General features: G+C 35.9%; 1 protein-coding gene across 3 annotated transcripts in view; it reads left to right on the top strand.

The window, feature by feature from the left end:
* The window catches only part of FRRS1 (ferric chelate reductase 1), an 83,232-nt gene extending 56,429 nt beyond the window's left edge, over positions 1-26,803 (top strand). The window contains exons 8-18 of one of the 3 annotated variants that reach the window (XM_079899567.1): positions 263-445; positions 6,157-6,255; positions 7,426-7,573; positions 15,466-15,579; positions 16,932-17,044; positions 18,744-18,830; positions 22,617-22,714; positions 22,952-23,010; positions 23,834-23,977; positions 25,154-25,215; positions 25,298-26,803. In XM_079899567.1, coding sequence (XP_079755693.1) covers positions 263-445; positions 6,157-6,255; positions 7,426-7,573; positions 15,466-15,579; positions 16,932-17,044; positions 18,744-18,830; positions 22,617-22,714; positions 22,952-23,010; positions 23,834-23,977; positions 25,154-25,215; positions 25,298-25,390 — 1,200 coding nt within the window. In that variant the 3' untranslated portion in view covers positions 25,391-26,803. Of the gene's footprint in view, positions 1-262; positions 446-6,156; positions 6,256-7,425; positions 7,574-15,465; positions 15,580-16,931; positions 17,045-18,743; positions 18,831-22,616; positions 22,715-22,895; positions 23,011-23,833; positions 23,978-25,153 lie in introns of those variants that run through there. The other 2 variants (XM_079899566.1, XR_013824204.1) reach the window with 2 other exon arrangements.
* Positions 26,804-27,354: the final 551 nt, after the last annotated feature.

Below are 27,354 nucleotides of genomic sequence, written 5' to 3'. Positions count from 1 at the left end.
ATTTTAATACTCATGCATAATTACAGTCCAATTAATGTTGTGTCTTCTAAAGTTTAATTAAAATTAATTAAGTTTAAAAGTTCACAGCCTAACTACTGCTTTGATAATTTCTAATTTGGGATGTGTCTTTGTTCCCTTGTTTGAATCCTTATTATGAAAACGTATTCTTATTAAAACCCATACTTCAAAGTAGTAGCTCTTCTGTCATTGGAAATGAACTGCCTGTTTGATAATTGACTTTCTCCCCCTGTCATTTTTCTAGTTCAATGCTTCAGATTGTGGGAACAAGAAGTTCTGTATTAGGAGTCCTTTGAACTGTGACCCGGAGAAAGAGCTTGCCTGTGTCTTCTTGTCCTTCACACGAGATGCCAAGTCAGTGATGGTTGAAATGAGCGGTCCCAGTAAAGGCTATTTATCCTTTGCATTTTCTCACGACCAATGGATGGTTTGTACCTTTCACTTACATAAGTGATAATGAAATGAGAGTCACTGGGGTGAGCTCTCATCAATAGCAGTTTAGCTGTTTGTTCCAGAGTCAAGTTATCATACTTAAGGGAGGAATGGAAAGGGAGGGCAGAGAAACTAACTTAGATTCTAAGTTTAAGCAGCTTTGAGTTGGGCAATTACATACCTCTAAGAACAAGGCTGTCCTGAGGAAAGTTAGGACATTAGGAAAGTTAGTTGGATTTTCAGTGGATTTGCCACTTTATCTGTCTACCTCTGTCTGTCTATCTCTGTGATAAACAGGAAGTGCAGATAAGAAAAAGTTGCTCTGCATACCATCTCATGTTGTTTGTGATGTTTTTCAACTCCTAGTTTTCTCAAGTGGCCAGCAACGACAGCATGGGGTGCTCATCTTCTTGCCCCCCACCATCGGCACATTTCCCAAACAGAAAATTAAACCTGGCATGTCCAGGCATAAATGGATTCTTTACCAGGTCTACAGAAGGCAGCATTTATTTTCACCTGATTCTCCCTCTCCTTGGGTAGTGCTGAATGGATTAAAAGATTCTGTAGGTGGCAGCCTTGTGCTGTGGTGTGGAAGAGCAGAGTTCTGCATTAGCGTTCTGATTTCCCAGGGAGAGGGAAGAAGGGTGTAAAGGCCAGGACATGTGACAGTCCCGTTCCAGCAGAGCTGGCTGTGGAGGGGGATGACTACAAATGGAGAAGGCTTTTTACTTCCACATTAGCAAATGCAAGGCGTCTTTTCTTGAGAGTTTTCTTCCTGTCAGGTTTTAAACTTAACATCACTTTTTAAGGAAATCATTATTTCAATAAAAGAGAAAAGGAACTCTGAGAATCTGTGATAGAAGAACAAATATTTTCCTTCAAAGTGCACTCTAATCATGGTGGTCCTTGTTACGCTGGCTGCAAATATTGCAGGGAGCCAGGTGTAACTTTTTTAGGGGGATGTCATTGTAATATACGATATGACCTGTATATTTTACTATATAGTTCCAGAATGCGCTCATTATCTTTTTTCATTCAATGAAGGGTATACCTTAAACCTATGAGATAGAAGACATGTCATCGACTTCTAAAAAGAGCATATAAATTATGACTCTTTCCTTTTTAAAGTTGATTTTATGGGAAATTTTATACTTGTTCAAATGATGTTGCAATTGTTCAAAACATTTTGCCCATTTCCGTTTTGTAATTACCATCAGACCTGCAGCATATCCTTTTGGGTATTCTCAATTCTGGCAAAAATGAACCTTATGCCTAAGGTGCATAAGGGGGCTGGGTTAAAAATAAAATATGACTGTAAAGCAATAAGGAAAGTTGGTGGCTTGTTGTGTGAATGGAACTGGCTCTGAAGGAAACTCTGAAGATGAATCCAACAAGGGTTAACAATGGTAGCCTTGTTGGAATAAGTGTGTAGCTTCATTATGGTGCATGTCTAAGGTAGGGTACACATTTAGATAGGTGTTCTAGTCACTTCCTTACAAATATTCTAGTCACTTTGTAGCCAAACTTCATGCAAAAGTATACTAACACATTTCCTTTTCTGGTCACATAAAATCTGTCAGCCAGAGGAAAAGACAGTATTGTTGCAGTGAGTGTTGTGATGAGGCGCCTGCAAGTAGACCAGTTATTTCTAAGTTGTAGGCATAGATGACACAAAAACCTTTATCTCTAATTCAAGATATATTTATCTTACTTAGAAATCTTACGTTTCTAGTATAGTACTCATCAACAGTGTTTATAAAAAAGACTTAATTATGCAGGTGCAGTTGATTTACAGAGAAACCCTATTTGATGATTAAAATCATCTGTACACCTGTTTGCCTAAATTGGGGGGAAAATAAATCATCGTCAAAAATATTTTTGAAGTGGTTGTTTCTATTTTTGATTATTTTAAAAATCTTAGGATATTTTTATGACCTGCTATTTCTTATCAGTATGTAATGTAAATTTAAATACTGAAGGTATCTGATGTTATGAATACTGACTAGATAACCTAAATTATAGCTTTTTCAGTTTGGTTTATAAATTAATGATAGTAGTTGTTTTGGTATTAGAGCTCATCACTAAAATTGGTGAAAGTACAACTATCCATATTTTTGCTAACAGTGACTTGCTAATATCTGAATTTTAACTGAAATTCAAAGTATACACCTCTTCCTCATCTCAGAAATTTTGCTATATGAGATAGAGTATTCAAGTATATACACTATATTAGCTTCCGTTCTCTGCGTTCTATACATAATTTCTCAACACTCAAATTCCAGAACGTTCCCAATCCTGACCTCTCTTGTGTGTGTCCAGATTGGAATTTCCAGCTGCTGGGTGGTCTCTTCCAGCTGAGTACTCTGGACAACACAGACCATCATCTGTAAAACTGAATTTATTATCTACCCTCCTGCTGTCCTTTTGTGTTTCCCATTCTTGATGATCAACAACAATAGTAAAAAAAGCAACTACTATTATCGATTTCTTTCTTCTTTTCAGATACTGTCTGGGGCAATTTAGGGACTATCTCATTCATTGCTGCCACCAACTTCTCTGGTGTTCAAGGAAACTTCGTTTGTGATTTAGATTCTTCTTTGTTATTTACCTTTCAGGTGCTTCTTTCTCTCATGCACCCCAACTTTTTGTTTTGAAAAGCCTTAAACCTACATGAAAGTTGAGAGACTAGTACAATGAACACCAGTAAGCCCTTCACCTACATTTGTTGTTTTTTCTCTCTGTGTGTGTGTGTGTGTGTGTATGTGTAGATTGACTTATTCACTGTATATTAACACGTGTTTCTTTTCCGTGAACTATTTGAAAATTAAGTTGCAGATATCATGACATTTTAAGTCTAGTTTGCAGCATGTGTTTCCTAAGAAGGATATTCTCCTACAATTATCTATAAGATCACTATCACAATATATAATAATTTTATGCAATAGAGCCTATATTCAAATTTCCCCAATTATCCCAGTAAAGTCATATGTATATGTATATTTTAAAAATTTCTGATACAGACTAATCAGTTATCACTCAATGCATTTTACTGGTATATCTCTTTAATCTCCTTTACTTTAGAACTGTTACCCTACCTTTTTTCTTTTAGGCCAGTTGTTTTGTAGAGTGTCCCACAATTTTTACAATAGACTCAGGTTAATATGGTTTTTGACCACATTTAAGGTAATCTCAATCCTAGCCCCAAAAGCCTTTAGTAGGTAAGGTGAAACTTTAGTAGTTATAGGAAAATGTTTTTTTCTTTAGCATAGTTTCAAAACTCTTCAAAGTCCATTTCTGGCCTTACCCTGTATATGTTTTAGCTCACAAAACTACCTGTTTCCTAAAATTTCCCTATATTTTTTATATTTCTGTATCTTTGGTCCTAGAAGTTCCTCAGTTTGAAAAACTTTTCTCTTAATCGCAGCTCTACCTTATCCACATATATTTTTTATTCTCTAAGGCCTAGTTAATGCTATCTTGTCTGATAAGCCTTTTCAATCCTTTGGCCCTACCTAATTTGTCTTTCCATAGTACTGTGTTTAAATCTCTGTTTTATCATATTTCATGTACTATTTTAACTGTCTCCTCTATTAAAACATAGTCTTTGATTGTAAGAACTATGTTATCATCTTTATTTCCTCCACATGATATTTTCTCATAGAGTGCATTCTAAATGCTGGAATGAGAGGAACAAACGGGGGTAAGAGGTTCTGTCCAATTCAGGGATTTGGTTGAAGCTCCTCATGTGTGTCCTTCCATGCTCCAAATTTGGGGTTTCTACAGCTGCCTGGAGCCTAAGGTTGTCGTAGCTCCTTGTCTTACCCTCATTGTAGAGTAGTGAGAATTGAGAGTTTCCTCTTCTCCATCCCTGTCATCCTCTCCAGTATTTGGGAGGTCTGCCTTAATGACTCAGTTGACTTCTTATCATCACTTTGCCTCAAAATCAACCATTCTGTTATATTAAATTTTGTTTTAAATAACAAGAAAATTCCTATACCTCACTGATGCTAAACATTCTAGAAAACACACATTGTTTGTTTAAATCAGAGATCAGCCAACTTTTTCTGCAGAGGTCCAGATAGCAACCACTTGGGAATTTGTGGGCCATATGGTCTCTGTTGCAGCTACTCAGTTCTGGTGTGATAGTGCTAAAGCAGCTGTAGATTATCCGTAAGTTGGTGGCTGTATTCCAATAAAACTTTATTTATAAACACTGAAATTTGGATTTAATATATTTTTACTTGTCATGAAATATTATTCTTTTAATTAAAAAACAACACATTTAGTATGTAAGCACCATCCTCAGCCTGTGGGCTGTACAAAAACAAGCATCAGGCTGAAGTTGGTTGGTCTGTGAGCTGTAGTGTGTAGCGGTTTAAATTATGACGACTACAAGTTTCTTATCTTGAGTTGCACTAATTCTGATTTGAATATAAGATGTGTAACAGGGAATAATTTCTTTGCTAAGGTTATGTACTTGAGAGTTAAAACTGGAACTTTAAAAAATAAATTTAAAACGTGTTAGAATATCATATTGGTATTCGTAGCAAAATTTAAATCATAACTGGTTAGTCTTGGATCTTGTTTAAGGAGTTTAGTGACTAAAGCACATAAAAGACCTTGTTAGATAGTTTATGGAGAGCAGTTTAGAATAGATGAAAGAACCAAAACTATACGCAAGAATTTAAAATCCAGATTATTCTTTTGTACCGTGACTTAAATGTGCTTTAAAGATGCAGTCTGCCCTCCGATAGTCACTTTAAATAAGATTTAATTTTTAGAGCTAAGGAATGTTGGAGATTAAAGGATAGATAAAAATTAGACTGACAAAGAATGCCCCCTTGAGCTCAGATACTGTGGTCTCAATATGCAGTAGTAAATCTATTAAGTGTGTACAATATTAGCAATATTTGATTATAGTACCTTACATCTTAAAAGTTACCCCCCCCAAATCCAATAGAATGCAATGCACTTACAGTTATGAAAATTGTAGGACACATTTATTTACAAATAAATATCCAGAGCAATGTTTATGAAAAGTTCAGTGAAAAAGGTAACAAAACTTCATATTTTCCCATTTGGGGAGAAAAATAGGTTATAAATACAAATAGGTTCGGATGAATATATACAAAAGCATTAACAGTGGTGTTCAATTGATGATGGGTTATGGGCATATAACCATTGTCTATTTTAATACACTGAAATTTTATTGCTTTTGCATGATAACAATCATTTTTAATTAATATATCAGACAGCCAATTCTTTAGAATTTGTGGTATCGTTTTAAGATTGAGTCAGTAAATTATGTTTTAAAAGCATCGAATACTATTTGATAACATTAGGGACTTTTTTTTTTTTGGATGCGTTGGGTCTTCGTTGTGGCTTGAAGGCTTCTCTCTGTAGTTGCAGCATGTGGGCTTCTCTCTAGTTATGGCATGAGGGTTTTCTTTCTCTAGTTGTGGCGTGCGGGCTCCAGAGCACGTGGACTCTCTCGTTGAGGCGCACAAGCTCAGTAGTTGTGGCGCGCGGGCTTAGTTGCCCTGTGGCATGTGAGAGCTTAGTTCCCTGACGAGGGATTGAACCCACATCCCCTGCATTGGAAGCCGGATTCTTTACCACTGGACCACCAGGGAAGCCCCAGGGACTTTTCTTTTTTAAAGAAATGAAATTCCCTTGAACTTTTTCTCACTTGCAATTGTTTTTCAGGGTGATGATGATGCTTATGTGTGTATTCTTGAAGATCAGACTGTGCACATACAACCTTCCCATCTGACAGGGCGAAGTCACCCTGTAATGGACTCCAGGGTAGGTGTGAAAATTCTGAGAATCTCCATCTGGCCGGTCCACCTTCTGGCTATGTGGCTGACAGTGGCATGGCTATGCTGCAAGATAGCTTCCAAACCTGCAGTTAGCAGCAGAGACCAAGCAGGGGCCTGGCAGCAGGGTTCCTCTCTTACTATAATCTGGGAGAAGCCTTTCTGCGTTTTATTTTTAACATATATATATATGTAAATTGTGTATATTTAAGGTGTACAACATGATGTTTTGATATCCTTCTACATAGTGAAATGATTACTAGAGTCAAGCTAATAAATGTATCCATTGCCTCACATAGTTACTTTTTCTTTGTGATAAGAGCACCTGAAATCTTCTCTCTTAGCAAATTTCCAGTATATAGTACAGTATTAACTACAGATACTGTGCCCTTTTTCTATGCTTTAGAAAGCATAAGAAAAGTTTCTCTTTGAGGAAAAGATGAATTCTTGCTTGTGTTACTTAAATCCTTTTATTAATGCATCTTACAAAAAATATTTTATGGTTTATTAAGAGGGTCATCAGCCCCATTTCCAAAACTTACAGACAGATTTTTAAGAGGCTTATGTAAGTGACACAGAATTTCTTGATTGGTGAGAAAGAGGTGCACATATGGTAGGTACTGGTTCAGTGCCTTGGGCACTTGTCTTAAGTGCCCGTTGTTGGCACCTGTGCCAAAGATGGCCTATTTCTGGTAGAGAAGTGTCATTTTCACATGGCAACTGACAAGCAAATGAGCTCTGATGGAGCAGTAGCTATCATCTAATGACATGTTTTGTTCTCTGCATAGCTTTCTCATGGGGTTGGAACTTCTCCCCATTTGCATGTTGCATTTTGGCCACGAGAGTATTACACTTGCTAAGTGTTTCCTCAGTGTTGTTGATTGTATATTGGTGGCCAGATGAAGTTAGTACATCTGCCAAAGTTTCTAGCCTAGGTAGTAAAAATACTATCTTTGCCAAGTGGGATAAAGACAAATAAACTGGGAGAATATGTTTCTTGTACTCTTCAAAGAGGAAGTGGGAAAACAATGACGCTGCAGACAAAACATGAACAGGGGAACTTAGGGAAAGGAAATTGAACAGGTCAGGATTTTGATCATATCTTATTTTTAGCAAATCTTTGGAAGGTGCTGAGAAGACCCATTGTATGTGTTTGCAGGATCCTCTTGAGGATATGGCTTGGAGGTTGGCGGATGGTGTTATGCAGTGTTCTTTCAGAAGAAACATTACCTTTCCTGGGGTTAAGAATAGATTTGATCTAAATGCAAGCTACTACATATTTCTAGCAGATGGTGCAGCTGATCATGGTAAGTATATTGATAAAAAACTACCTTTTAAAGGTTTTTTTCGCTCACTTTATTCCCTTCCCTCTTTTTTTGGGGAGACTATGGTAATTGCCCTTTTTTAAGATATACATTTGTGGGTAAAGAGTTATTAAACCCTCTTCCATTTTTGCCTGACAATTTGACTTTGGTTGACCTTCTAGCTTTGTTCCCCTGGAAACTAGGTAAAGGTAGTGTTTACTGGGTTATAAGGCAATCTACTTATGATAAAAGTGATTTCTGGCTGGTAGACTGCATTTGGACCAGGAGTAAATACCTAGTAAGAAGCCATGTCTTTGGGCTTCCCTGAGTGCAGTGACATTGGCAGATCCTTTGCAGGGATGCTAGAAGCAGGACTTTGGGGTTATTGCGGAGATATCGGCTCTTGTGGATGCCCTATCCAGTATGAATCTCATCGCCTTGGACCTGAGCTTTCTCCAGGGAGGTAGAGAGGTGTAAAGAGAATAGCTCCTGGACAGCTGAGTGAGCTTCCACAGGACCTCCCTTTGAAAAAGAATGCCTCATGGTGCCCTGCAGGTGTGCTGTGTTTCCTGTCCCATGTCCTTCTCAATCAGTCTGATGCCAAGTGTAGCCTAAGGTAGTTTTATGAGTTTGAATGTTTAGTTTATACTTAAGACTGCCCTGGTAGGTACTGCAACACATATTAATAAGAATAATTAGATTTTGTTTAAGGTCTTGGCTAATGATATTCTGAAGAACTGCAGGAAATGCCAAGGTAGTGTAATATGTAGTGACTCATCTCCCTGGAGATAATACTACCCCCAGACTTTGAGCATATGGCCTACTTTGAAAATGGTGAAAAGCTGAGCATATAGAATGGAAGGATGAGGGTGAGGTAAAAGAGGAGCAGGAACAGAAATGTGGTACAGGCAGAATTGTGAAAAGCCTTGCGTATTCTATCATGTGGTTTATTTTTTTATTTTTTTTGCCGGACGCGGACCTCTCACTGTTGTGGCCTCTCCCGTTGCGGAGCACAGGCTCCAGACGCACAGGCTCAGCGGCCATGGCTCACGGGCCCAGCCGCTCCGCGGCATGTGGGATCTTCCCGGACTGGGGCTCGAACCCGTGTCCCCTGCATTGGCAGGCGGACTCTCAACCACTGCACCACCAGGGAAGCCCAATCATGTGGTTTATTTTTAATTGAAGTATAGTTGATTTACAATGTTGTGTTAGTTTCTGGTGTATAGCAAAGTGATTCAGATATATATATACATATATATATATATGTATATATATATACTTTTTCAGATTCTTTTCCATTATAGTTTGTTACAAGATATTGAATATAGTTCCCTGTGCTATGCTGTAGGACCTTGTTGTTTACCTATTTTATATATAGTAGTTTATATTCTCTCATGTGGTTTAAATTTTGTACTATAAGTAAAGTAGGGATTCAAAAGGTTTTAAAGCAGGACAAAATATCAACTCAGTGTTAGAGAAAATTTAGGAATATTTGCAGCTTTAGTTGTGGATGATATGTTTGGTTATCTTAGTCAAATCATGTATTCTTACTTGCACCAGCAACAGCAAATGTAGCTGGAAATAATTTCCTGGTTAAATGATAATAATGAACAAAAATTACTTAGTACTTAATGAGTGCCAGTTGCTGGCTCAGCACTATCATTAAGGTTTTCATTTTTATCTTCATAGAAACCTACATAAGATAAGTACTATTATTAACCTTATTTTATCTGGCAGGAAACAGGCTTAGAGAGGTTAAGTCATTTGCCCAGACAAGTAAATGGTAGAGTTGGAATTTGAACCTGAACTCTTTGACCTTAGAGCCCAAGTGTTTCACTTTCTAACATGGGAAATGTGGGAAATGAATTTTTAAGGAGAAGGTCAAATATTTGCATTTTTAAACAAATATTTCTAAAGTGCAGGTTATTGTCTTATTGTTATTATTGCAGCTGTCACTTATTGTATATTACATATATCTCACTTATTTCTCACAGAGGCTTTGTAAATAGATATTATGTTGCCCATTGTAGAGATAAGAGAACTGGGGCCTAGAGTGGTGAAGTAACTTGTTCAAAATCAAACAAGTAGCAGAGTCAGGAATTAAACCCAACTCTGTTGCAATTACAGGAGTTGTACCCTTTTCATCATATCAAACGGCTTCCTTTTGTGCCCAGCATGTTATAGGTGCTCCATAAATGATTACTGACTTGAATGGATGACAAATTGCTAGGAGATTTTAACAGTTTGCATTTGTACTTTAAAAAAGTTTATACTTAAAAAGTTTATACTTTAAAAGAAAAGCAGTGTCATTTAAATGGGTGAATTCTGTTGTGCAATAAATTATGTGTGGTTTTGGGTGTATGGTGATGCCAAAAATTTCTTCTTAGGCCAGCATTGTAGAATTTGGAATGCATTTTCTGATAGAAACAATATGTTAAGTAATAGTTCTAACATTTTCCTGGAAAAACCTAGTTTGTGGATGATTCATGTACAGAATAGAGCACTGTTTTATCTCCCTTTCCTGCTGGTGTTGCTGTGCTCGTGGCATGGCAGGGAGAATCTCTACCTTGTGTTTTGTGGTGTTTCCCAAAGCATGGGGCTCAAATAACCTGCTTCAGAACCATCTGGAATGACTGCTCAAAAGGCAGTTTCCCTAGCTCCATCCCACACTCTCTGTTGTTTGTGCTTGAAATCTGCATTTTAACAAGCATTTCAGGTAATTGTTCTGTATACTGTGGTTCGATAACTTACTGCTCTAGGACAATGTTCTTCCAACGAAGGTGTACATATTGTAAGGTAGTCCAGGGGATACAGAAAACAATACCAGAACTTTTTTCTTAGATTTATTTTATCTCACTAAAAATTTCTATTTTAATCGTGTTCATAATGTGTTAAAACAATAGTACATAAATACATTTATTAACATAAATATACATATGTCACAGACTCATTTTTGTTTTTTTTAAATTTTAAAAATTATTTATTTTATTTTTTTTGACCGTGTTGAGTCTTTGTTGCTGTTCCTGGGCTTTCTCTAGTTGCGGCGAGCGGGGACTACTCTTCCTTGCGGTGCGTGGGCTTCTCATTGTCGTGGCTTCTCTTGCTGTGGAGCATGGACTCTAGGCACGCGGGCTTCAGTAGTTGTGGCACGCGGGCTCAGTAGTTGGGGCTCGTGGACTCTAGAGCACAGGCTCAGTAGTTGTGGCGCTCGGGCTTAGCTGCTCCACGGCATGTGGGATCTCCCTGGACCAGGGATCGAACCTGTGTCCCCTGCATTGGCAGGCGGATTCTTAACCACTGCATCATGAGGGAAGCCCCCCATTTTTTTTTTTAACTGGTGGAGTGCAAAGCAACAAAACAAAACCTCAAAAAAACAAATCTAAACGTTACCGCTTCAGGGAATTCACTTTCTAGTTCCCTTGTATTGGGGAACAAAGTACAGTTACCACATAAATCAACTGTCACTTCTGATATCTAGTCATATGTATGTGGATCATTTATATGCTGCGCACTGCTTAAAAGCAGTGAGACTTTGTGAGGTTGAAACCATTTTTCAAAGCAGTCATATAATCTCTGTAACCCATGTTAATGTAGAATGAGGTCGTCCCGGGCAAATCTGTTTCTCAGGAGGCATTGTTTACTGGCAGTCTGAAGGTCAGAGGGAACACCATGGTGAGTCAGATGCTTCAGATGATTCTTAAAGACTATGCCAAGCTCTGAAGGATGCTACATTATTAGTAAAAATAGAAAAATTAACTACTTTCTTCATCCAAATATGCAAAAGTGATTCAGCAAGAGTGATCAAAACTAAAATACAGGGGAAATTGCTTAACATTTTCAGATTTCAGATAACTTTTCAGGTTTTCATTTTCTACTAATTTTTCATGTTATCCTTATTTTTGCTGTAAGCTAGCACATAATTATCTTTCTGTTCTTTTTCTAACTGCTGAGGTTTTTTGTCACCCTTTCACAGGTAATTTTATTCTCTTCTCTGGGTGTCAACAATGCTCATAGATTGGAATTTGAAACATTCAGAAAACAGATACCTGAATATTGTCACATTTCTTTACATCACAATTTAATAACTATTGAACATTCATGTCTACTAAATGCAACGAACAAAACAGTATAAATTTTTACCCGATTCCCTTGTAAACAAGGCTGGTGAAATCCATTGGTGACAAATGGAATTAATGCATTACACAAAGTCAGTGAGGAAAAAAACCTTCCCTGTGAGTAAATTATTCTGTTTATAAATAAACTCTGATTTTTTTTTCAGCACACATTTACAGACCTGATCAATGAAAAGAAACAAGATATGTATTTTCCTTTAAAAAGAAAATGTTGAGAAATGGCCCACAATGGGAAAAGTCACCTAGGAAGAGGGGTCAGAAGCAAACTAAAGATAATTGAGAGTTGAAAGTACTGTCATATTTAGTAAAACAAATTTAAAACGTTTTTCTAACTGCTGTTTTGCCCCCAGAAAGCTGACTTTATCCTATCATGAAATAAGCAGTCATGTGAAATGCTGAGTGTTTGAACTGAAAGATAGAATTCACTTGGGTGAATAACTAATTCCCAATCTGGAAATCTACCAATTTAAATAATTAATGAAGTAGAGACCCTGTTATCACATGACCTGTTATTTTGACAATTTAGGAATAATACTGTAGAGCCGTGTACTACACATGAACCCAACGTTCCTTAGAGCATAACGCCTAAATTATAATGGAGCCATACCGTGGAACTTCAAAATTATGATGGACTTCTGCTTTAATGAAGGTTAAGTTCATCTTAGCCCATGGCTCCATGGTGAATCAGAGTTTAAAAACACTTTTCTTCCAACTTGACTCTCAGGCTGTTAGGAATGTGGTCTGGTTTTTATCACTACCACTCTACTAATACAGTATTTTTATATTCTTCAGTGCGTTTCTTGTCATTTTCAATAGTTCTTTTCATTCTTTTCTTTTTGACATTTTTGTAGCTTCTGATAGTTATTGTCTCTTTCTTCTTGATACAGGTCTCTAGGTGTTCACGATATAAAACTCTTCTCGTTTTCTGCTTTATCTCGGATCTTCTCTGTAATAACAAGCCATGATATAATAGTTCACCAAATGAATAACCTGGTATCCAAACAGCAGTTTTTGAATAGTCCATTTTATCTCTTCTGTTTCAAAACCCTTTTTATTATACACTAAAAATCTTTCAGTAAATCAAATTGTTTATAGTTTATTCTTCCAGTGATCTGTTTGTCTATTATGCACTGGTTGAAATTACCATAGCTTAATAATAGGTTGTGAATTTTGATAAAGCATGATACCCCTCCTAGCCTTCTTTATCAGGAATTCAGGAATTCTTGCCTCTTCCTTGTGTATCGGCTCTTCTAGATAAAATTCAGAAATGATTTATCAAATTTCATTAAAAATCCTATTGGAGTTATGACTGGAATTGAAATGAAATTTTAGATTAATTTGTGGAATAATCAACGTCCTTGAGTCTTCCTATCCAGGAGTATATTGGGATATTTCATTTATTCAGATCCTGTGGTTTTCTTCATATCTTCCTGTAGGGCTTATTTATTTATGTTACTTTGTTCCTATGTATTTTATAGATTTCTAATACAAACTATTGTGAATGGGATTATTTTTTCTTACATTTTCTAAATTTGTTGGTGTATAGGAAAGTTATTGATCTTTGAATGCTTATCTTGAATGTAGCCACCTAGTTTTCCAGTTGATGGTCTTGGATTTTCTAGATGAAACATCATATCTTGTGCAAATAATGACAGGTATAGTAGCCCTCATTTTCTTTCTTTCCTTGTCTCACTGCATTGCTTACTTCTCCCAGAAAAATGTGGAATGGCAGTGGTGATATGGTAAGTATTCTTATCTTATCCCTGATTTTGATGGGAATGCTTCTGATATTCAGTGTCGTGTCATATTTTTCTGGTGGATATATTTTATTGTGTTTAGGAAATATTCTGTTCCTAATGTTACAAAGAGTTCATGTCATGGATGTGTGCTGAAGTTTATCATTACTTTTGTAGATTTCTGAATGGTGAACAATCCTCACTTTCCTGGGATGAAAGTCATGTCTTATTATTCTTATTATTGCATAATTGATTTAATTCACCAATATTTTATTTAAGCTTTTCACATCTATATTCATAAATGATTTTGGTGTATGGTCATAGGATTCTGTGCGTTTGTGTGCGTGTGCATGTTGGCCTCATTTTGGTTTCAGTGTTATGATAATCTCATAGAAAGAACTCAAGAAGAGTTTAAATAAATATGAATTTTTAAAGTTAAAAAAATTTTTAAATGGTATGATAGAACTCATCCACATAACAGCCTGAGACTTTAGGAATGGAAATATTTGACTAATAAAATAAATTTTTATTGTTATAATTCTCCAGAGTTACTACTACTTTGATCAATTTTTGTAATTCTAGATTTTCTCAGAAATTCGTCCATTTTATTTAGATTTTGAAATATTTTTGGCTGACTTAAAGTTGTATATAGCATTTTCACATAATTTTAAAGAATATGTTCTATATCAGCAGCTACGTCACTGTTTTCATTTCTAATATTGTTTGTGATATTTCTTTTTACCTTGTGGTCAGATTGTCAAAAAATCAATCGATTTTATTGGCCTTTTACAGAATTGATTTTTCTCATTTTTAGACTTACTGGTTTGTTAATTTCTACCTTTATTTTTAATCAATCCTCCTTTTTGGTTTTCTGGGTTATGTTTTGTTTTAAACACATCTTGACTTAAATGATTATTTCAATACTTTAAAGTCTTTTTATATTTTTTTAAGGAAATGCTTTTAAGATGATTAAAAACTTCTTTTGAATAGTACCTTAATTACATCACATGTGTTTTGGTATGAAGTGCCTTCAATGTTATTCGTTTTAAGAAGACTTGTGATTTAAGTTTTGATTTCCTATTTAACCCAAGGGTTATTTAGAAGAGGAGTTTCTTTTTTTTTTTGCGGTACGCGGGCCTCTCACTGTTGTGGCCTCTCCCGTTGCGGAGCACAGGCTCAGGATGCGCAGGCCCAGCGGCCATGGCTCACGGGCCCAGCCGCTCCGCGGCATGTGGGATCTTCCCGGACCGGGGCACGAACCCGTGTCCCCTGCATCGGCAGGCGGACTCTCAACCACTGCGCCACCAGGGAAGCCCTAGAAGAGGAGTTTCTTAAATATCTAGCTGGACCATTTTTTCCTAGCTTTCTGTTGTTAATTTGTTTCATTTTAGATAGATAATATAACCTATATAAATATTTCTTTTTGGAAATCATTGAGATGTAGTCTGTGATCTAACACTTATTTGTTTGAAATAAAGATTCATATATATCTCATATCAAATTTCTTAATTATTTTTATTCTTTTTGACACTTGCATTGTATTCTAAAAACAATGTATTTTCCATAATTTATTTACTCATTCTCCTAATGATGGACATTTAGCTTGTTTAAATTTTTTTTTAGCCAGTGTAAAAAGAAAGTATCTATTAACATGCTTATAGATATACCTTTGGTTAAAAATATACCTTTGGTAAATATTTCTGTAAGATAGATCCCCAGAATGAACACACACCCATACATACCCATATACACAGACTAATTGAAATAATTCTATACATGCACAGATTTAATTTTATACATAATGAATATTATTATATACTAATACTACATATATTTATATTATATTAATACATGTGTATTAATATAATATCAATATATAATAGTATATATATATATCATGTCTATTGAAATTTATTTATTTTTTATTACCTTAAGAAATTTTGTTTCCATGCCATGCCATTGTCTCTCCATTCCTTCTCTCCTGAGAAAGTAATTCATCTTCTTTTTTTTTGTTTTTAAATTTCAGGTCGGATTCATAAGCATTCTCAGCAACCTTTGATTACATATGACAAATACAATGTGACAGGCTATCCAGAGAACATAGGAGGATCCCATTCTTTATTCCTTCTGAAGGTTCATGGTAAGTTACATGTGTAATATTATTACTGCTTTGTGGAATATACTTAACTTTGTGGAATAAATTTAGTGCTGGCTAGATTGAGAATGGTACCAGGCATAATTTAGCAAACGTTCATAAATCAATAACATTTGTAGGTAGCATAAACACTAACATTTGCAGGTAGCATTATCTATTTTAATGTTTGATAATTTTTATTAAAAATGAAGAGTAGGAATAATTCAGTGGTTTTAACCCTGACTGCATATTAAAATCACCAGAGGAGTTTTTAAGACATCTGTAATTTTTAAAAAGTACGATAGTCATCTCTAATTGCAGCCAGGATTGAGTATCATTGGGTTAATTAATTTAACTTTTATGAGACATTAATTATACCATTTATTAAAAATTGCTAATAAAAGAGTGGTTTGTGATTGTTTAATTATAATAGTAGTTTGGTTTCAAAAATACAATTTTTTTGTTGAAGAACTGATCAATGTACAAGTATTTGAGGGTATACAAAGAACTCAGTGCTATACTTAGGTATTATATACTTAAAGTGATGAAGGGAACCAAGTTGGAAGAGCAGTAGCCTAGAAATAAGGCTCTGATGTACTCTGGTTCTACAAGTGAAAGTTGATTCCATTTGAAAAGTAGTCCAGTTGATTATTGAAAAACGGGATTGAAAAATAGGGAAATAGTGTAAGTGTATACTATACTATACTATTGTAATGTATTAATATTGGTGGGAACTTTCCTTAATTGGTGTATTTCCTTTATATTCTCCAGAGTTATCCATTCTAGTGAGAGTTTCAGTAAAGCTTGAAGCTATCTTTATTGTTGCTATTTTGCTTCTACCAGTAGCTCTAGTTGAACAGTAATTGGATTCAGAAGTAATGTGCCTATTTGTTTTCCATTATTTTTTGGAGTGAAATGTGAGAAGATTCTGAGATAAGTTCAGAAAGGCTGTATAACTTCAGACAGTATAATTATTAAGAGCACAGTTATTCAAACCAGCCTGGGTTCAAATTCCAACTCAGTAACCTTGGGCAAGTTACTTAACTTCTCTGTGCTTTCCTTCTCCATACAGCAAAACTGGAATAATAATTATACTTTATAGGAATTGTTGTAAAGATCAATTAGATTAATACACATAAAGCACTCAGAGACAGTGCTTGGCACGAAATAAGAGCTTTGGAAGTGTTAGCTATTAGAAGTAGTAGTGGTGGTGGTAAAAGCATTGATATTTAGGTCATGTTTATGTCAGCTGAATGTATTTTTGTTGGCTATTTACATTTTCTATGCATTTAGCTTGGTCATTTAAGAGACAGCTTAATTAGACTGTGTTGTCAACCGTTGCATTTTCTCACCTGTAGGTGCCTTAATGTTTGTGGCATGGATGACTACAGTTAGCGTAGGTGTACTGATTGCCCGGTTCTTCAAACCTGTTTGGTTAAAGCCTTTATTTGGTGATGCAGCTTGGTTTCAGGTAGGTGGAGAAAAAGGTTAATGCAATTTCCATATTATTTGAACATTGCAACATGAAAACACATGAAGTAAGCGGATTTTTTTTTTGTTTATGTATGGTTATAGTTGTAATTTTGGAATCCTCATAATTTCTTTTTGCTCTTTGGTTTCCTAACCAACTGAGAACAGACACAAGGTACTTGATGGAAAAAAAAAATAAAGACAGCTCTATGAAGGGCCAGGCTGGATTGGAGAATGTATCAGTGCCATGTGAGTTTCTTTGGAACATGGATTTTGGGACCCAAACGATCTTGAGTTACATGTCTAGTTGCAGAAGAAGAGACTAGAAGGACATTTACCCACTGCACTGAGTACAGATGGGCTGAGGAAGGCAGCAGAGAAGAAGAAAGAAATAGTGGGTGCTTACTATGTTGCAAAGCAGTGGTCTGTCCTCTGGTTGATGGGCCAGTGAATGTTAGGCCGTCCCTAGCTCACCAGTCAAGATCATGTATCTCCTGTGTGGATGGGAAGAGAAATTAAAAGTGTCCTTTTTAATGCTGTCCCTTCCCGTGGGATGAGGAGGCAATCTTTTAATAGAAACATGAGCAAGAGTCCATAAATACCCCTCAAGACAAAACAAAACAAACCTTTATCTTTCATTTGTCATGGAGTATAGATATTTGCACATATAGTGGAAGATCAATGACTATGTGTTGAGATAGAATGTACATGTCTGCTTATAGAAAAAAATACTGCTTATTGGAACAGTTTTGACTTTATAAGAGGTATTCTTGAAACTTTATATAAATTTGTAGCTTTTAAGATTTACCTTATCTAAAATTGTTTCTCGCTTTTGGCTGGCAGTGTTAATCTGTTCTATTTGTTCTCAGTAATGACTGCTATATCCTTGCTCCTGTCTCTGCCTTTGATTGCTCTCTCTCTCTCTCTCCCCTCTTCTCATGTGGATATTCCCAACTGGAAAACTCTGTATGTCTCCTCTTTACCAATTCAAACCCTCCACTGTCTTTAAAACTATGGTGTCTATATGTATATAGGGTGACTATATGTTCTACTTTCTGCTGATGTGTGTATATATATATATGCACACACCCCCCATATATGTCTCTGTGTGTGTGTGTGTGTGTGTGTGTGTATCTATCTATCTGTGTATATAGTGATTATATGTCCTACATTCTCTGGGATAGTTTTTGTTTGCACCAGTTATCCTCACATAATCAACTAACAGTGCCCATTTTCACTCTCGGTATTCTCCTCATTTGGATAATGAATTACACATTTCAAATATGTTCTCTTATCTGCTCAATTAAATCCCAGACTCCCCAGGAAACAGTACGTTCTGTTTCCTTGCAGTTTCATTGTATCCAAGCACTGTGCTTGGTGGTGGAACTTAATAAATGTGTTTGGAAGAAAATGATGGACTTGGCAAGTAAGTGCTCTGTGTGTGTGAAATATCCATTCCTGCTGTTCTGGGCAGGTGGATTCTTGGCAGATGCTTTAGAATGATGAGGTTGGCAGCTTAGGCTTTTCTTTAAAGTTCAGTGGAATAGTAAGATTTTTGTTTTTAACTGACCACAAATTGTGGCTAGGTGTCAATTGAATGCATGCCTTCTGTGAATCTCATCCCATGACCTTCATAGTGACGTCAACTCCTTTCTCTTATGTAGTTAACTCTCTTCTCATTTGTGATTTCATCCTTGCAGGTACATCGAATGCTCATGCTTACTACTTCTGCCCTCACTTTCATTGCTTTTCTTCTGCCTTTTATTTACAGAGGAGGCTGGAATTGGGTAAGTAGATCTTAAAAAGAATGTTTTTATTCTATTTATATGTTTAAAATTCATTTTGGTGCCAAAGGAGATTGCTGTTTTATTCTCAGATGATGGGTAAAAAGATATTTCTGCATGTATCCCTCTTTCCTTCCTTTTTGAATCATCTGATGACTATTTCACATGGTTGGTGGTCAGGGATGAAGTGAGAATGTAAGTGCAGATTACTTGGTAGTGGAATGTACTTTTAGACTGCCTCAAATTTTAAATATACACTATATAGCTTTAATAAATTTTCTTGCTATAGAATGGTACAAATTGAAAGCATTATATCTGAGGAACATGAACACTGTAAGTGGTTTTCTCTAACTAATACTATGACTATCACTAAGCTAACATTAGTTGCATTCCTACTGAACAAACTGTGCTAAGTGCTTTACATGTGTTATCAAATTTAAACCTCAAATGAAGTTCTTACTGATAATAATCCCATGTCACAAATGAAGAAACTGAGGCTTATTCTCAAATGTGTATCTCCAGCTTGGACCTCTACCCTGATTGAGACTCACACAAACAGCTGTCTACTCAGGAACTCAACTTGCATATCTAAGGCACCTCAATCGGAGTTCCTGACCTCTCCTCCCAATCTTGCTCCATGTGCTGCCATCCCCATATTAGTTGTTTGCAGTTCCCTTCTTAGGCCAAAACATTGGAATTATTCTTAACTTTGCTCTCACGCCCCATGTCAAATCCGTCAGGAAATCCCATTGGCTTTACATGTCAAAAACACCACTTTTCACCATCACTGGCACTACTATGTGGCTTCGAGCCACCATCATCTTCTGCCTGGACTTTTTTGCAGGCGGCACCTAATTGATCTCTCTACTTCAACCCTTGCTCGTGTACAATCTGTTTTCAACCAAGAAGCAGAGCGATTTTTAAAAAATGTAAATCAGATGAGGTCATTCCTGTGCCCCAAACTGGTTTCTCTAATGCCTCTCAGTTTTTCTCAAAGTTAAAACCAAAGTCCTCCATGATTGGCTCCCAGTTACTCTCTGAATTGATCTGCTCTTTTCCTCATCCAATAGCTCATTTCATTTCACACTGGGCTAATGCTAGGTATGCTCCTGCTTTATAGTCTTTTTTTTAAAATTAATTAATTTATTTATTCTGCTTTATAGTCTTTGCAAAGATTCTTCCTTCTGCCTTGGTCATGCCTCCTCTACTCCCTCACCTTCTTCAAGTCTTTGCTCAAATAATAGCTTCTCAAAGAGCCCTGCTCTGCTTCATTTTTTTTCCTGAAGCAATCTTTACCTTACGTCGTTTCAGATAATTTACTTAAATATTATATCTTTTCTTTGTCCGTCTTCTCACACTAGTATGTGAACTCCATGAGAAGACAGGATATTTACTGGTATGTTTGCTACTGTATCTCTAACACCCAGAACAGATTCTGGCACATGAGATATTCAGTAGATATTTATGGAATGAATGAATGAGGCTTATTGAGAATTGGAGATGTACCTAAGGTCAGAGCCTGTGCTTCCATTATACTCTTCTAGTTTAAGAGCCAGTCAGAATTTGATACTAAAATTTAATATTTCCGTTTGGGCTGTTGCTACAAGGGCTAAGATTGATGACTCTTGTGTCACAATATTATTAGGAAACCTCTTTTCTGCTTTTTAGGTAGTTTATAGATTGATCAACCTATTTTTTTTTTAATTTTATTGGGGTATAATTGGTTTATAATGTTGTGTTAGTTTCAGGTGTACAGCAAATTGAATCTGTTACACATATATATATATCCACTCATTTTTTAGATTCTTTTCCCATATAGGCCATTACAGAGTACTGAGTAGAGTTCCCTGTGCTCTACAGTAGATCCTTATTAGTTATTTATTTTATATATAGTAGTGTGTATATGTCAATCCCAATCTTCCAGTTTACCCCTCTTCCCCCACCCCCTGGTAACTGTAAGTTTACCTTCTACATCTGTAACTCTATTTCTGTTTTGTAGATAAGTTCATCTGTACCCTTTTTTTAGATTCCGCATATAAGCAATATCATATGATATTTGTCTTTCTCTGACTTATTTCACTCAGTATGACAATCTCTAGGTCCATCCATGTTGCTGCAAATGGTGTTATTTCATTCTTTTTTATGGCCGAGTAATATTCCGTTGTATATATGTACCACATCTTCTTTATCCATTCCTCTGTTGATGGACATTTAGATTAGATTCCATGTCCTGGCTATTGTAAATAGTGCTGCTATGAACACTGAGGTGTATGTATCTTTTCGAATTATGCTGTTCTCTGGATATATGCCCAGGAGTGAGATTGCTGGATGGTATGGTAGCTCTATTTTCAGTTTTTTTAAGGAACCTCCATGGTCAACCTAATTTTTTTTTAAAGGAAATTATGAAGATTTTCTGATATGACTCAAGATATTGAAACTTTATTTTATCCAGGAACTTGGACAAGCGTAATACTTATTTTGTAAACTTTGTAGTTTGTAGTCTTTGCAGTTTATGACTATGGTAGTAAAAAGGTTAAGAGCACAGTTGTACAGCCAGACTGCTTGGATTCAAATCCTCATGTCATCATTTATTACTTGGGACACCCTGGGCAAGTTGCTTAACTTCTCTGTCCCTCGGTTTACTCAAGTGGGGATAGTAGAGTAGCTATCTTATAGGCTTTCTGAGGGTTGAGAGTTAATTAACTGAAAGCACTTAGGATAGTCCCAGCACATTCTAAATATATAAGAATTTTGTTGCTGCTGTTACTGTTTTTTATTAGAGAGAGGCACTTTCCATCTCCAGGGTCCAGGTTATAACTTATCTGTGTATAACTGAGTCCATGACTTGAAAGTTTTATAGTGCTCTTCTGTCAACTTTTAGTTCCTAATTTGCAAAATCGTCCTATCTTGGCTTGGAAACCACTATGTCCTTGTTCTAGATCACAGGTTTTAGAGCCTTCCCAAGCATGGGAGTCAGTGACAACAGACTGTGATATCCCTCTATTTAAACGTGTAACGTATTAGAGCATCTTCTTAATTCTTCTCTTAAGTTTTTAAATGAAATAATTGTGCAAAGTGGTCTAATCCAACTGTCTGCTGTTTTCAGCAGGCACACATCACTGAGGGAGGAGTGTAACCGAAACTGTTGAGATATTGTGTTGATGATTTTTCTTGGTTTAGACCTTCGTTCTGAACAGAGGAGATGAGATTTTAATACAGTGGTTGTGCAGGTTGTTCTCTTGATCAGCAAACATTTATTGAGTGACTAAGGCTCTGTTAAGCATATGGGTTACAAGGAATCAAGTAGAACCTTCAGCTCCAGGAAACATAGAGGTCTGAACAAGTAATTAAAATACACTGGGTTGATTGTTCCTGACATGCAGATACTAACTAGTCCTAGGTGGGCTTCAGATGGCTGTGCTGGTGTTGATGGTCATCTAACATCCTGGTGGGAAGAGGCAGCATTCTGTGCATGGATTCCACCACAACCATTTACACACTGTGTGGCCTTGGATGCATTACTTGATATCTCTGAGCCTCAGTTCCCCCATTTGTAGAAGTGGGATATTGATAACTGTCAAGCATCATAGTGAACATTAGTGATAATATGTATAAAGTATGTGCCTGGTATAGACACTCAGTGAATGGTGCCTGTTATTATAACTATCATTATTAAATGTTTAAAGCTACAGAGAAACGCTAAGAATACATCTGTGTGTATTATTTTTAACCTGAGGGTTTAATCGATCGGCAAGATTGAGACCATTAAAATGATATAACTTTGTTCAGCATGCAGGTTATCACCCATACCTTGGTTGTATAGTGATGATTTTAGCAGTTCTTCAGCTTCTTTCGGCAGCCTTCAGACCACCTTTACATGACCCAAGGTACTTAAGTCTTTATTTATAAATGCTTTTAATGTAGATGTCATTAGTTGGGAAACCAATTCCTTTTTTGCATCTTATAAAATTCAGTGATAAATTATACTTACTTTAAAAGGTTTTAAAATGTATTTCAGATATCTAATTCCTAGGCAATAGGGAAATTACATGCTTTTTATTCTCTTAGGAATTAATTGTAGTTCCATCACTTTCAAGAATACTGACTGGTTCTTTATTTGGTAGAAGGCAAATGTTTAAGTGGACTCATTGGAGTATGGGAACAGCTGCTAGAATAATAGCAGGTAAGTAATTGTGATGCTACTTATTCATATATAATTGCAGGTTGTTTATATTGCAAGTTGTAATTTGGCTTAAATGATTTTTAGATGCATTAGTAATTGGAGTAATTTGCTGTTGAGGAGAAATCAGTCAAACATTGAAATCCAGAAAGTAATTTCTAGAGGTAACTATTTAAGCCATTACTTCAGTTTCAAGGTTTTTAAAATGACTTTAAAACTCTCCTTTTGAGACTTTTTTTTAGCATTTGCCTTTGCCAACAGAATAAGGTATGCTGATGACCAAACATTTAAGCAGCTCAACTTGAGGGTCAGTCGTGGGTTGGGCTGAAGTGGGCTACAGGTTCCCAGCCCTCTGTCTCCAGGTTTTCTCCATGGGGATGGTACCTTCCAGGGAAAGGTGTTTTTCAAAAGTCAAGTATAATTATCCAGTGTACTTTGATGCTTTATGTAAGAAATATCTAAGCTGACACCTCCTACCCTCACATTTCTACAGTCTATAGAAATTCGTGGAAGGGGAGGTATAATCAGAAATGGTTTCCATACGTTTCTCCCTTCCTACATTGCAGACTTAAAACATTTTGGAAAATTTGGGTACCTCTTTTTTAACAATTGGTAGATTGTAATTATAATTTCCCATCTTAGCCTTTCTGGTGTTAAAATTTAAAAAAAGACTAAATTAACTATTTGGTCTTAAATATTAATCTAATTGATATCATAAACTCTTCTAGTATATTTTACTTGATATAATTAGCACACATGCATACATGCATACACGTTACCTCTTGAATTGCGTTTGAGTATATGTATTTATTCCTTATGAATGTAGTGGCAACAATGTTCCTGGGAATGGATTTACCAGGATTGAATCTTCCTGGGCCATGGAAAACCTATACAATGATTGGATTTGTAGCCTGGCATGTTGGGACAGAGATTGTTCTGGAGGTACACACTTACCGACTCTCTAGAAAAGGTAACCTGTTGAAAGAGCAGTGTTATGTAGAATCACTTTTATACAAACTGTTGGAATATAATTAGTTTCTTGACACTAATTGTTGACCCTTACATGGTAGCTTACTAAAAGTTTCTCTTTTGATTACTCAGTCTGTGGTAAAAATAGTGGAAAATTTCTGCGTTTGTTTTTTATATTCATTAGTATTAGAATCAGTGAGTAAAATGCAAGGGAAAGAGGTTTTAGGGAAGAGGCCTTCTTTGTAGGTACTTTTTACTTTTCATGCTGGTCTGACTTGGGGCTAGAATGCACTGAGAGCCCTGAATGCCTGGAGCTGAGAGACCCCTGAGATGGAGGAAGAAGAGATGCCCATGGTCAACACAGGGCAAAGCTGCAGACAAATTTTACCTATTTGACAAACTTCCTGTGTGCTGTCACTTAGGTTGCCCTATACATCATATGTAGCCAGCTAACCAGCATGCTAGATAGGAAGGATTTATTTTGCCGGTGCTCTCTAGTGGCAAGGTCTGTTTTGGTCTCACCTCTAGGCAGGGTAAGATACCCGTAGCCATTAGAAGAGATTAGTAGAGAATCAGTGATATTTTAGCTTGATTTCTAGTCTGACTGTCTTTTGTGTCCTATCTAGTTCTCAGCCCCTCAAATAAGTAAAGGTGGCCTTCTAAAAACAAAGCCTGTTTGTTGTCTAGTGTGTGTGCTGTGAATCTAGGAGCCTGGGCAGCTTTTAGGAACTGAGTACTAAATATCTGTCCTACCATTTTTTGGTTCTTGATTGGGTCACATATATAGGGTTTGAGTCTTTCTTTGATGTTTTTAATTGAAGTACAGTTGATTTACAATATTGTATGGGTTTTGAGTCTTAAAGGACTTTTGATCGCTAGATTATGGCTTGCCATTTAAAATACATATGTACTTAAAACTTGGATTGTTAGGAGTTTGGTATGGTGTTTATTGACTAGGAGAAAGTCTTTTAACAAATGTATGCTGTAGCCAGCTTGACCTAATTTGTGAGAGCCTTAAGTATTCAAGAAGTTTGCAACATTTGGTCACTTGAAATGGGAGAATGAACATCCTGGAAATCGGCAAACGCTACAAATCAGGTTTGTTTTTTTTTTTTTTGAGAATTAGTTTATCTGCATACCCACTGGCCTTACAAACTTATGTTCTTATTCTTGACAGATGAAATATTGGATGATGATAGAATTCAGATCCTCCAGTCATTTACCGCAGCTGAAGCAGAAGTAAGTCTTTTTTTCTTCTTTATTGACACAAACCTTAATGATAGTTATTCTTTTTTTTCATATCTCAATTTTTTTCTTTCAGGGTTATGCTTTTAAAAAGGCGGTGTTAGCAATCTATGTCTGTGGGAATTTGACTTTTCTCACTATGTTCTTATCTGCAATCAACCATCTATGAGCGAGCGAAGACCTTGGCTTTTGCAGACCAGGTGATAATTATCATCAAGCCAAAAAACTTGATGCCTGTATCGACTGGAGTGTATTCATGACTTCTAATTAGGAAGACCAGGCCATGTCTGTAGAGAAATTCGGAAGTCTGGTCTTTAGAGATCAACATTCACTAGGGTCCTATGGGCTACAAACTGATGTCAAGCTTTTACATATTATTCTGAGTCTTAAAGGGAAGATTGTACTTGAGGAGAAATGACTCGAATATTTTTTATGCTGAAGTTTTAAGAATGTTAGCATGTAAGAAAATAACTGTTTGGAAAAACATAAAAGCTGTCATAGGATAAAATGCAGATAGTATTAAGGTAAATATATTTTGGACTATAAAGGTGCTGTGGTACTTTAAAGAAAACATTTATTTTTACTAGTTTATCTGAATGGTCTTTTTTTAGGATTTTTTTCCCCTTACCCCCTTTCTTAAAAATTTTTTGGAAACACGTTTTCGGTCCAGTGTTTTGGACATATCCTTTGTTTCATGTATTTTGTTACTTCCCTGGTAAAGGTGAAAGTAGGGCTAACACCATTTCATTAACATTTAATATATTATTAATATTATAATTTCTTTCTTAGCAGTGAAATGCAAGTGTGCATCTTCTGATTAAGAGTGTCTTTATATATTCAGCTACAGAGCTAAAATGGCATTCTATATGCTAATTGTTTTGACTCTGAGGTTGTCTTAGCCTTTGGAGATTGTAGACTTGCATTTCAAAATTAATAAAATTCACTCTTGTGAACATATTTAAGAGTTATTCTTTGTCCTTGTGGTAATAAAATAATATGGGTGGTACTGTTTTGTTAGAAGATCCTGATGCTATAATGAATTAGAATTATCAATGTTATTTCCCTTCCGGTTCCAATAATTTCTATTTTATGACTGGGTCTCATGTTTGCTATGAGGACTTCTAGCCAGTGGGTGGCGCCATAATACTACTGCTTTGTTACTGTTCACTTGTGTTGATTCATTTTTAGTACTTAGATAATATCTTGGGATGGCATTTCTCTTAAAATTCACCAACTCTTAATATTTATTTGAAAAATTTCTGTCTTTTTTTCTTTTCCTAACAGTTATAGGTTACAAACTGAAATTAGGGACCAATGTTATTTTCTGGTTTCAATTCTAGTTGTTTTCTAACCATGATTGTTTATAACCGTTGTTTGATACTTCCCTTTACATTCCCGTGACCTTGTAACAAATGAACATAACTATCTTAGGCAGAGGAAACAAGCAAAACTCTACATTCTTAAAATAAAAAGTTTAGGGAGGCATATTTTACTTTTTTATGTGTTCTTTCTGATTGGTCCAAGGACCTAAATTCTATCTGGCATAAATAATAGCCTCAGCGATGTATCTTACATCTTTCACTGGGTAGAATGATATGTTTTTGTTCTTTATACAGGTGTTTATCATAAGTAGCTTAGGGTTTGAGATGTGAACTTTCCGTGTTTATGTTCTATAAGTGCCAGGCTATTTACAGTCTAAACTTTCCTTTTGAATGCCTTTATTTAAAAACGTTTTGTTTAGTATAGAAAGTTAAATGTATACTAAAATATTTTCCTCTAACTTTCAATTATTAGGGGCCTAAAGGTTAATAAAATTCTCTTAAGAAATTATATCATACATTTGACAAGGAAAGATTTGTTTAAGGAGAAGATGAACCTTGGTGGGTTTCGTTTTCAAATTCGTGAGCTTGCTGGATTTCCAGTGCTGAGGCTAACCTATTTTAACTTTTCTTTTTCATTGATTCATCTGTTGGCACTATTTTGATATATCATCAATTGATATACAGAGTTGTCCAAAGAAGTCTTTGTCATCTAACCTTAGTAGACCAACAAACCTTTTCATTAATATCAAATTATGATTCTTCTGCTTATGAATGGTTGACATCTACAAATTGAAAATGCCTATTCGTTGCT

Source organism: Stenella coeruleoalba (assembly GCF_951394435.1).
Source record: "Stenella coeruleoalba genome assembly, chromosome: 1".
Classification (NCBI taxonomy): Eukaryota; Metazoa; Chordata; class Mammalia; order Artiodactyla; family Delphinidae; genus Stenella; species Stenella coeruleoalba.
Note: the sequence above shows the minus strand (reverse complement) of the source record. Positions and strands in the feature narration are given on the sequence as shown.